The following is a 12,911-nucleotide window of genomic DNA, read 5'->3' as shown; positions in this document are numbered from 1 at the left end:
AGGAGCACCATTAAAACCTTCTGCCCTCAGCTTCTTCATCGCCAGGAGCACCACCAGTACCTTCTATCTTCAGCTCCTTCGTCGCCAGGAGCACCATGGGTACCTTCCGCCCTCAGCACCTTCAACGCCAGGAGCACCTTCAAAGTGTAGGTCCAACTTGTCAAATTTTGCAAAGTTGTAAGAAAACTTAATTTTTCTGAACCACCATAAATGATTTGCAACTCTTAATTTATATCAAAAGAAAGGTAAACCGATTACCTTTCTTTTGATTATAACACCGTTAAAATCGCTTTACGTTTTCATAAAAACTTTGCAACTTTTGTAAACAGCTATATATAAGCAGTGAAAAAGTGGTACAATTTTGCAAAGTTGTAACGAAACTGAATGTTTGTGCACCATTACAAATGATTTGCAACTGTTAATATATATTAAAAGAAAGGTAAATCGATTACTTTTCTTTTGATTATAATATTGTTAAAATCGGTTAGCTAGTTTATAGAAATTTTGCAACTTTTGAAAACATTATATGTAAGAAGTGAAAAAGTCACATTTTGCAAAGTTCTAACAAAACTGAATTTTTATGAACCAGTACAAATGATTTTCAACTGTCAATATATATTAAAAGAAAGGTAAATCGATTTCCTTTCTTTTGATTATAATACTGTTAAAATCGCTTAACTTTTTTATAGAAAATCTGCAACTTTTGAAAACTGCTATATACAAAGGAGTAGTAGTAATAATAAGCAATTAAGCAGCCACATATATCTGTAAAAATATCTTTATTATTAATGTTAATTGTAATTTTTATTCATAATATTGATTACTAACTATGTATATTAGGTTAACAATGCATTTTGAAAAATAAATTTTGCAAAATAAAAATCAAAAAAAATTTTAAGTTTTTTATTTAAAGTTTTTAAGGTTATTTTGAATTCGCTGTGAAGAGAATGCAACCCTGCGCCAGCTGAAGTGGGCAATGCTAGACGAGTGCAGCTATATGTTTTCCTTAGGAAGTATCTGAATGAGTGCGACAGTGATGCAAGGCTCACACGTACAGGGGGAAACTGGTGAAAATCTGCACACCGCCCATACAAAGTTCACCAGATTTTTCACCAGTTTTGAAGTGAACGAAACCCGCGGTTTCACCAGATTTTTCACCACTTTTGGCTGGCAGGGCAGTCTCCAATACATTTAAATATTTCACCAATACACTCAAAGCCACATGCCAAAATTTACACACGTACAGGAAAGATATGTTACACATAACATATGTATAACACGATATCCTGTTAGATTTTTCATGTCGCCCTTAGGAAATTAACGTAAACATTTTATGGGAGTATAACATGCATTTACGTTACAACTCTGCGTTACATGATTCGTTATATAACGCGTAGTGTTCTTGTAGGGCAAGAGCCAAATCACGAACAAATCAGTGTCGGTTCTAATTTTATCGATAATAATCGAAAAAAGTTTTGTCTCATAACTGATATGTCATTGTGTTTGGACGTTTTGTTTTTAATAATCGCGCGTGGTAGTTTGTAAAATATTTCCAGAAGCTTTCTCTTCTGATCAGTCATCTAAAATCTAAAAAATTACCACAAACAACTCAGAATATAAAAATATACGCAATTACTCACATTCGCGATCTCTTTTGGTTAAATAAACAATAACACAGGGTTGCTACAAAGCTGTCAAGACAAATAAAGAATCGCGTGTATGAACGCACTTAATTTAGTGAGGTATTTTAAACGAAACTAAGTATTTTATGTTGGTAATGTGAACATAGTTTAAATAAACAATAACATAGGGTTGCTACAAAGCTGTCAAGACAAATAAAGAATCGCGTGTATGAACGCACTTAATTTAGTGAACATAGTTTAATTCAGTGGCAATGCGCAGAGCGTTCGGGGCAGCAATTTAATTTGTATCAAATATAACATTAAACGGTTGTTCTAATACATTTTTTGATATTATTAACCAGACTACATACATTATATGGTATTTCTTTTAAAAATCAATGTACTATATGAACTTTTTTTCAAATATTTCTTAAGTTTCATTCATGAGTGCTGAAAAGCAACCATGCGTGTAAGAAATTGTGTGCTACCTAAAATTTCACCTCTGGAAACTTTATCCCCATAAACGACTTCACCACAGTTTTTTTTACTGTATATACTGAGGCTTCGAGCCTGATGGTACAATCATTTGATGGTGCAACAAGCTGGTGTCGTGAATTTGCCCTTTTATATATATACCTACATATATTTATGTAAGTAAAAAGTTTTAGCTGCTATTTTTAGCAACAACGAATTTTTTTAGCTCTCTTTAGCCGTTTTTTAAAAGGAATTTGGCTACCACTAAGGCTATCTCCACACTTGTCGTCCAATCATAGTTGCGTTATCGTCTCGCCCTGAAATTTTGAGCCGAGCACATGCATTTCAAAGGAGATCTGCACACCTGTCGTTATCTGCTAGTTATCGGCAAATCGTAGAAGATGCAGAAACGGATAAGTACGGCACTGTCGTTTGCTAATCGTTGTGCACGCATTGTTTGTTTACATTTTATGGGGAAAAATTAGTGAAAAGGTGAATATTTGCATAAAAATTAGTATTTTTTGCATAAAATCTGTGGAAATGATTAAAAAGTGGATCATTGCATTAAGATTCAATAAATGTGAGCGTTTTAACTTTCAAATATCACGAAATTGTAAAAAGTCTCTGTGTGCATGCACAAAACTTTTTTCAGGTAAAGACAAGAAGATATATTATTGAAAAATGATGTCTAGAATTGTTGCAGCACAGTCTATATTTTAAAAATGCAAGTTTTCGTAAATATTGCGCGAAAATATCAACCAGAAAAACAGGAAATACCTGCTTCAAGTGAATTCTTAGACGCCAAATGAATTGAAAGATCTCGAACGAGTGTGCGAAAGTGTAGTCGTCATGTAATCGTTTCATCATGATTGTGACGATGAAGTAACTATGACTGGACGACCAAGGTGCAGAAAGCCTAAAGGCCCGTTTACATACAACTTTGGCGTTGCGTTGGCGTTGGCGTTGGTTTGACAGAACGCACGTTAAAAGTATGCTTGCTACAATGAACGCTTGGCGGCGAATCCTTGGGCCACTAAATTAACATATTAACGACAGATAAATTAATATTTCATATCAATAATTGCATTAAAAACGATATTTCTTGCCCGCACTTGATTAAAAAGGAAAAATATTTCACATAATTTTATTTATTCGCAACAGCTGACGAGCGACGCACGCGAAAAGTTGAGAGTTGGCCATCTTTTTGCTTTGTGTTGGCGTGAGCGTTGTCGAATTTTGGCTATGTGGACGGCTGCATTTGAATTCATGTATTCATAGTCAGCTGTTGAAGCGACGCCAACGCCAACGCAACGCCAAAGTTCTATGTAAACGGGCCTTAAAGGGAAGCGCGTCAACACTGGTCGGTGTAAATCCTGTGTAAAGTTATGGAATGATGAAGAATTTATCGAGTAATTTCACCGAGTATTATTTTCAACCCATTCTAATCGTTGTTTAATTGGCTCATATAGTCGCTGTACAACGAGGCTATCTACATTTGGTAGGAAAATATAGTTTAGTTTTCCATATATTTTGGAAACAAGTGGTAATCTCTAGCCTTTTCAGTATATAGTGGTAATGTACTTGATAGTGATTTATTGGGTTGTTTTCGAAACTCTGTAGTAATGGTTTTGTGAGCGAGTATTAAAATCTAGAAAATTTTCACTCGTTGCAATTATACTTGCCACAAATTTTGCGAGTGACGTACCAATACGAAACAAGAACCCCCAGAGAAAATTAATCTACCTATTTAATAAAAAGAGTATATTTGTAGTACGAGGTTGTGTTTATAATATTTCATCATATTGTGTGTTTTGAAGACCTCGGAGGGTTTAATTTAAAAACTGCATTTTGACACGAGGAGCTGGCTACAACAACAACAACAACGAGGAGCTGGAAAAGCCTATATAAATACAATTGTAATAAAAGATCAGGAATATTTGGGGTTTCATAATTATCGCGGAAAGGCAAGTTTTAGATATGCTTATAAAGAACCAGGAGTCCCTTAAAAGTTGGTTGGTGGTAGTACTGGAGCCTCTGTAAGTACTTATAAAAATGCGTTAAACTTTAGTATAATAACTCCTTTTATTTTGCAGATGTGATGCAGACTCATCTGCGCTAGCTCGTTACGTGTTAGCGCTGTTGAAGAAGGACAAACCCGAAAAGGAATTAAAAAAATTGATGATAGAACAATTGGATGTGTTCTTAGCTGAAGAGACAAAACCGTTTGTTGAACGGTTATTCGAAGCTATAAGCACGGATGATTATTTTAGCAACGTTATACTTCCTGCCACACAAATAAATGAAGATTCTTTTACTGCAAAAGCCGGAGTTCCGGAAAACAATGACGACACGAAGGAAGATTTGGATCAAGAAATAGAAAATCATGCAAATACCCAAGATAAACTGCCGGATACCGTTTGTGATGAAAAGGATCACACACCAACAAAGGATGATGTAGGTTTAATAAATCTTTACTCTGATAATATAGTCATAAAAATTTCCTTTTCAAAAATTGTAGAATAATACCAAAGAATTGCTAAACAACAGTAGTTTCGAAAACAATAAATCGGATACGGCAGACCGCATTGAGCCTTATACTGCCACAGTTAAGTTAGAGACTAATGTCGGTTCGATAACGCATCATACATACACCGGCGGTAACAGTCACCATGTACGTAGTGCAAGTCCTCCATTAAAGGCCAATGCTGATAAGGAGAATCAACCACGTGAGAGTCGAAGACGACGCGCTTCACTTAGATCACGTTCGCGGTCACGCTCACGATCACGATCTAATGATAGGATATCTCGTCGTTCCCGCTCTCGTGACCGCCGAATAAACGAACGGGAAAAAATGCAACGCCAATTTCGTAATAAATCTCCGCCCATGACTGATTTAAGGCATGTGGGTTACCATGACAGGCGTCGGGGCGGTGGTGGAGGTGGTAGTGACCGCAGGCGAATTGGAAATGCTAGTAATACGACTAACTCAGGCGAACGATCACCTCGATTTGTCGGCAGCGCTGGAGAAGAAGGCGGCCGTAAAAATCGGCAAAATCGCTCGAATTCAAGAAGTCGATCGCCATCTGCAGAACGTGGAGGTAGAAGTAAAGTATCTCCAAATATTTCGCGAAATGTTCGCGGCTCTCCAGATCGTCACAATCACCACGCGCATGGACAACTTGATTCGGAAAAGAGACAAAGATGTCGTGATTTTGATGAAAAGGGATATTGTGTTAGGGGAGAGACATGCCCTTGGGACCATGGGATTAATCCCGTGGTATTTGAAGACATAAATAATTCTGCGTTAATAGGTATGTCACTTCCAGAATACAATCCAGATGTACCCGATTTGTGGGTGAGATCCACGACTGGAGCAGTGGTCGGAGTTTCTCCAAATACGCTAATGACAAGTGGATCAGTTATAGGTGGTGTTGGTGCCACTGGGATAAATCCCTTCACCGGTGTTGCGAGGGGGGCAGGAATATTACCCGTAGCAGGAGTTTCTGATTCTGTAACCTTTCCTCAAGTTGGCTCTGGGGCGGATAAACAAACCAACAACAGCCCTGTAGCCGCAGAATATACCCGCAATTCTAACACAGGCGCAGGTTTCAGAGTAGGTACTCCCATGCTACCTTTTCCTTTCAACACATCGGCAGTAACAGCTCCTCTTCAACGAGAATTAATTCCAATCCCTGTAGTTGATGCAAGCAATACCAATTCAGGTGCTGATATAAGTCAAATACAGCCAAGAAAACGACGATTTGAATTGGAAGATTCAGTAGCAATAGCCGAAAGTCCAACAAAACGTAAAATGCCACTTAACAATCGTCTTGGACCACGTTTACCAAGTATTCAAAATAACTGTTCTCTGGAACTGCGAAAGATCCCACGCGGTCTAAATACAATCGCACATCTCAATAATCATTTCGCCAAATTTGGGAAAATTGTAAATATACAAATATCCTATGATGGTGATCCAGAAGCGGCTATTGTGACGTTTTCTGCACACGCAGAAGCAAACGTTGCATATCGCAGTACAGAGGCTGTGCTTAATAACCGCTTTATAAAAGTGTTTTGGCACAGTCAAGAAGTAGGCTCATTAATAAATGACGTTGCTCCAATGCCTGTAGGAAATGCCCGAAAAAATAGTCATTATCATTTAAATAATGTACCTGCGGTACCAATCCCTACCGCTGACTCAGCAAAAACTGCGAATGATAATGTTTCAAATCAGAGCACAGGGGCATCGGGTAATACAGTGACCACTTCATCCACGAATGATACTTCAAACGTAACAAGCGTGACCACTCCCATTGCAGCTGCCCATGTTCCGCCAACATCTTTACGCTTAAAAAATAATGTGCCACGCGGCCCCTCTTTAGGCGCTTCAAATGCCATTATCCGTAGAAAGCAGGAAGAGCAAGCTAAAGCTGTTGTTCAACTTGCCAACGGCCTTCGTAAAAGAAAACAGGAACTTTTGCAGAGTTACGTAAAGCAAATGAAATCGGCGTTGGAAATTGTGGAACGTTGTGAACAAAATGATGCCCAACGTACAAAAACACTTGAGACTATCAAAGTTTTACAAGAAACCATCGATAAATTACGTAAAGAGATTGCCGCAGAACAAGAACAAATCCACGCACAAATGCAAAATCAACATCTGGCTCCACTAAAAAAGACTAAAGAGCAACAAAAAAAAGAGTTGCTTGACATAGAACTCGAGTTGATTGCTCAACAGCAAGAGGGCAATGATACAACAGCCATACAAAAACGTCTGGAAGAGCTTCAGCGCAGTTTAGGAATAGTTCCTGGAAGTGGTGCCGCTGGTGTTATTCCCTCTCACACGCCTCCAACCAGTGACAAAGTGACGCATTTTCCTCCCAGCCGAGCAAATCCCCGAACTCGCTCCTCATTTCCTGAAGGATCCACGCGCGTTGATCGCCGACCGAAAGCAATTGTTGTTACGGGATTTACGAGTGAAGAGGCCGATTTTGTGCTTGGTCACTTTAAGGTAAGCCAACAAATTATATATACATATCGTCCCGTTTCTGCCTTAACCTCGTATCTGCAATAGAGGTATTTTAGAGAGTGTAAGAAAAAATGCTTAATATCTTCCCTTAGGATACAATTAACGCATTTTTTACTTAATATTTCTGGTTCCACTAACAGTAGTGAGCACCCTCACTAACTGTAAACGTCCCTGTGAGAAAACGATTCTAGTAGCGTTGGACCTGTCAAAGGCTTTTGACACTGTCAGCCATTCCTCTCTCCCACAGAGGCTCAAACGGTGGTCGGCAATTTATCTGAGTGGTCGACACTCGTCGGTAATGTTTATAGACAAATCGAGCAAACTTAGAAAAATAAAACAGGGGATTCCACAGGGTGGTGTCCTTTCTCCACTACTGTTTAACTTTTACATTTCAAAGCTCCCTCAACCACCAGAGGGAGTTTCGATTGGCTCTTACGCCGACGATTGCTCGATCATGGCGACTGGGAATGGAATTGATGACTTGTGTTCGAAAGTAAACGGATATCTCTCTGACCTTTCTCGCTTCTTCACTGCAAAGTGTCTAGCCCTCTCCCCTACGAAATCCTCTGCGACCCTGTTCACGACCTGGACGAAGGAGGTCAGGCTACCGCTAGGAATTCACGTCGATGACACACCAATTCCGACGGTGAATAATCCTAAAATACTCGGAGTAACATTCGACAGCCTGCTCTCCTTCTCTGCGCACACAACCGCTATTGTCAATAAAGTACAGAGCCGCAACAAGGTCCTCAAGTCGCTAGCCGGCAGTACTTTTTGCTTTTATGCGATTTGATACTTTTATAGTAAATGAGCGATGCACATATATGTACATATGTATGTGTTAAATATATGTATTTATATGTTTTTATTGAAGACCGATAAGTTACAAATTTTGTTTCACTTCTCGTAATTTCCTACTGGGTTGCTCATGCAGAGCAGCTCTCTTGTTCTCACCAACACAGTCACAGTTTAACTTTTGCCGACCACTGAACTAAATAGAGGCCATTCTTCTGGCTGGCCGGAAAACGTAGGCAACTCCTTAGGCACAGATTGGCGTGCACATATTAGCGTGGTAGACAAATTGTTGTTGAAAAATATGCCGAATTGTGGGTTGACGACAACATGGAATTTGTTGGAGGTGCGCATATCGGCACGGAATTTACAATGGTCGATGTTAAGCCAGGTTGTGTACCTTGTGTAGGCGACGGCAGAAACCGCATATGCTGCGTCAAAGCAGCGGGTTGCGCAGCAGGCGTAGCTGTATCGCGCACATTAACGCAGAGTTCGGGTGTTGCGCGGTTTTAGCGAACTGAGCAGCAGTAGCCGACATCGTGGGAGTTGGCGCGCACATTAGCGCGGAATTCAGGTGCTGCACTGTAGCAGCGGGCTGATCAGAAATAGCCGACGTCGTGGGTGTTGGCGCGCACATTAGCGCAGAATTTAGCTGCTGCAATGTAGCAGCGCGCTGAGCAGCAACTGTAATTGCATTCGTTGATATCGCGGGCGCGCAAGCTAGCGCAGAATTTGGGACTGCACTGTAGCAGTAATCTGACCAGCAAATAGTGACTTATTCTGCCTTTCGTTATGCTTGAATTACTCAATAATGGGACCTTTCGGGAGCGATGCTGAAGTTCCGTTTATCAAATGTGGTGCTGAACTGCCTGTTAAGGCATCGAAATAAATAGATTTTGCTGAAATAGAGTCTTCTAGATTTTCTTTATGCTGTGGGACATTGTTAAGGTTATGTGCTTCAAGAATCTTATATTTTTTTATCAAGGAGTTCCTGATCACGCGCCATGGCCATTTGCCTCTCTTCCTCCAATCGTTGAATTTCGAGTTCAGCTGAGCGCTTTTTTGAGGTAGAGGTACGGCTTGAAATACTTCGCGCCGATGACGTCGAAGCCGATTCTATACAATTCAGACATTTCCATGCTTGTAGGGAGGAGTCAGAAACTTTATAGGCGCAGGACTCGTGAAACGCCTTGTGACATTTAACGCAGGATACGTATGCCTCGCTATTGTCATTTTCGCCATGTGAACACTGCGGGGGTTGTGGTTGACCTTTTAAAGCATAGGAATTCATATTGTACTTACTTTGAGGTTAGCAATGGACACGTGTAGACCTGCAGTACAATTGTATTTCGTTTTCACCAGCAACGTCGTTGACAGCAACCGTGGCCGCAAATTCTTAAAGAATTTAAAAATGTTGAGACAGTTTCTCAACGGAATAAAGCGCCCTGATTTTCTTAGAAATTTGAACGAAAACTGCGCCAGCTGGATGTGAATTCAGGTTTTATTTTGCATAGTTTCTATATATATATGTAATTATACATGTATGTATGTTAAAATTCCTGTTATGGATACAAACATAAATTAGATCAATTTGCGAAATATGATATCGTTAAATTATACATACTTTAAGGTATAAAAACCAGGACGTATGACGAGATCTTGAGTAATTGCTTTCGAGCTATTTCATGCACGAACTAATTAAAGTACAATTGGCGCAATTCTAGAACTCCTCTTACGGCTCGTGACAGAAGTCATTTAAATTTATCGATAAAAATGAAAGTAGTAGATTATTCTAGTATAATATAAAATATTTTAGACAGTGGCGGCAACATTTAATATTTTACAGTTTATTTTATCCTCTCATTTGGCTTTGTTTACTTTTACTTGAGAAATTTCATCGCCGCCGGGAATGCGGAATCCTGTATTAAATCATTCTTGTTACCATATAGTGTTTAGTGTTGGAAAATTGTTGCTCTTAAAATCAAGAAAATTATGTCGAGCAAAAATAAAACTAGGTACTCAAAAACGCGAATATGTGATAGATTTCAGACCTTGTGTGGTAGATGCTCAAAAAAAGTGGCAGATCTTCCACAATGTGGTAGAAGTCCGATCACTGCTGGTGTTCCAGCCGACACTTGCCAGGAAGGTTTTTTGGAGATGGTAGAGGAGGCAGATACGCAAGAAAGAAAGAGAGTTAAAGAGCAACACCTTGCGTACAGGTGAATATAATTTTTTTTTTAATATTTACAAGATAACTTTTGAATTGCAACTTACAGAGGGGGGACCTTTACCAAAAGGCAATAACGACCCTCTTATCGATAAAGTAAGAGGTTTGATGGTGATAGCAGTCTGATCACAACTCAGGAGGGCATAGTATCTATTGAATCATCGCTAAACCATACAGGTAACCTTACTGACTGACTTCGATGTTTTGGATCTTATTTGTGTTCATTTATGTACATGCATATTTATATCTGGGAATTTAATTTTTCAGATGAAGTTCCAGAAAAAGAAGCAACCGAAAAGACTAACCATGTCGTAGCCGCTACAACAACAACAAACCATGATGAATCGGACTACTTCACAAACGACAGAGCCAATTTAAAAAAGACTCCTCATCCTCTCTTGACCCGTGAGTATCAAATGTCAAGTTGTGTGTCGGTAATGATTTCTGCTCTAATTTTTAGGATAGAGAAAACTTCCGTCAACAGGAAAAGAAACCGTTTCCGAAAAGTTCTGAAAAGTTGGGATTAGTATCGGCTCAAAAGGAACTATTAAAGGTACAGTTAACAGAAGAGGAGGAAAAACTAGAACATAACCGTTTGTTAAGGAAGATGGCGACGGAAGAAGAAAAAAGGCAGTATGAGGAGAATGAAGAAAAATTAAGGCATGACCGGTATTTAAGAAAACTCGAAGCTGAAGACGCGCATAACGAAATAATTAGAAAACTTCATCTGGAAAAGTACAAAAAATGAGCAGAATTTTACTTATAACTTTCCTACCATTAACTTAAAAGAATTTTATTTAATTATTAGGAAATGCATACACTTGTGGTCAGCTGATTAAGTTAAATGACATTTTGATCAGTTTTGGCTATCTTTCTCTTGTCTATTTAATGTTTATTGTTTTTTTTCATAAAAGCTTAGCACATTACATAACCAGCACTACATAAATCCACATTTCAAACATCGTATACAAATTTAACAAACTTTAACAATTACACCCAAAAATTTTAAACTTTTTATTAAATAGACAAAAGAAAAATACCCGAAACTGGTCAAAATGTCACTTAACTTAATCAGCTGACCACAAGTGTATGTATAATCGTACGCATACTTAGTTGTAAGATATGTAAATATGTACATATTTACAAACACCGTTCAAATGCTTTATTATAAACTATAATTTAAGAATATACAATATATGTACTATTAAATAATTTTAAATAAATAATATTAAATAATAAATTTTTATGATATACATAACAAATATTAAATAAACAAAAGGATAACTGTCAATACTGAGGATCAAAAGGTGGGCGTTATCAAGTGACTAGCCGTGGGTAACACAATGCGGCGCCCCACCATTGCGCAGATACCCTGAGCTGAGTTACTGGCGCCGATACCGATTTTCACAACTCAGTGACGCAATGGCGCCAGCAACACCAGAACTGTGACAACACCAGGCGGCGCAAAGAACCAGCGAAGAACACACAAAAGCGAAGTGTCACTTGTAAAATGTGCAGCATAAGGCGAATTTTTACAAGGTGGTGTTGCTAAAATTAGCCGCGGTCCTTCTGCATGTGAAAATTATGTGTTTGTTGTATTTTTGGGTTTTGAACTTGGGTATACTTGAGTTGTTTTTGCCCAACCGATACCACTTTGTATTAGTTCACCTTATTTCAACACCGGAACACTGACAACACCGGGTGTCGCAAAGAACCAGCAAAGAACACCCGAAATAGAAGTGTCTCTTGTAAAATGTGCAGCACAAGTCGAATTTATACAAGCTGGTGTTGCTAGAATTCGTCGCGGTCCTTCTGAATGTGAAAATGATGATGATGAATTTGGGTTTTGAACTTGGGTATACTTGAGTTTTTTCTCAACCGATATCACCTTGTATTAATTCATTTGGTGCAGCGTGCAGCAATAAAGGAAATGAGCTTTAGCCTGAAGAGGCGCAATTGCGCCAACACACTGTGCTAATTCCGCCAGTGGCGCTGGAGTTAGTGTGTCAGCGCCAAAAAATTTGCGCCGTTACCCAGGCCTACAAGTGACTGGCGGTATATATTCCGATAACACGATATTTTTTATTCCTATTAATTATTCACAAGAACGTAGTCTCCCAAAATGTTGCTCAATCAAGGCTTGACGAGGCCGGTTTCCTGATGAAAGTCTGTTAGAGAGATAACAGGATCTGGATCATTTTGCAATCGAGCTATATTGTGTAGAACGGAAGTGGCTATTATGATTCCAGGTATTCTGCTCAAATTTAATTGGATCCCCCTGGACAAAATTGAAAATCTTCTTTTCCAAATTCCAAAAGTCCATTCTTTAGTATTTCTGCTTCTGATCTGGGACTCGTTATATAGTGATTGAGCTGATGAGCTTACATTTCCCAGTGGTGTCATAATGTACATACGTAGTTTGAGCGGTTCCACTATCACCAAGCAAGCAATAATTTTTGTACGCTCCCTGCACAAAATGTCGGCGCTGATTGCAGTTGTCCCAAATATGCGAATCATGCAAAGATCCATGCCACCTTGCAACGACATCGTTGAACACGAGGTCTGCAGAACATATTGCTTGGGTATTAAAAGTAACCCTTTCTATTTCTGTATAACTCCGCATATTCTCCTCCCAAAAAGCAAATAAAATATGTATTTATGGATGTTTACTTATATGTAATTGGCTTTGATTGAAACTGTTAAACTTTTTAATTATCAAATGTGTATTATACCTGGTGACTTTATCCGCACCTGAGTGCAATCTATA

At 38.9% G+C, this 12,911-nt stretch overlaps 1 protein-coding gene across 1 annotated transcript in view; it reads left to right on the top strand.

The window, feature by feature from the left end:
• The first annotated feature begins 3,520 nt into the window (after positions 1–3,520).
• swm (Zinc finger protein swm) overlaps positions 3,521–12,911 on the top strand; it is a 92,327-nt gene continuing 82,936 nt past the window's right edge. The window contains exons 1-3 of the mRNA XM_017618269.1: positions 3,521–4,132; positions 4,190–4,550; positions 4,615–7,107. Of these exons, the coding sequence (XP_017473758.1) occupies positions 4,074–4,132; positions 4,190–4,550; positions 4,615–7,107 (2,913 nt within the window). The 5' untranslated portion in view covers positions 3,521–4,073. The remainder of the gene's footprint in view (positions 4,133–4,189; positions 4,551–4,614; positions 7,108–12,911) is intronic.

Source organism: Rhagoletis zephyria, unplaced genomic scaffold (assembly GCF_001687245.7).
Source record: "Rhagoletis zephyria isolate East Lansing unplaced genomic scaffold, Rhagoletis_zephyria_1.1 Rzeph_scaffold_01589, whole genome shotgun sequence".
NCBI classification, from domain to species: Eukaryota; Metazoa; Arthropoda; class Insecta; order Diptera; family Tephritidae; genus Rhagoletis; species Rhagoletis zephyria.
This window is presented reverse-complemented; position numbering and strand designations above follow the sequence as displayed.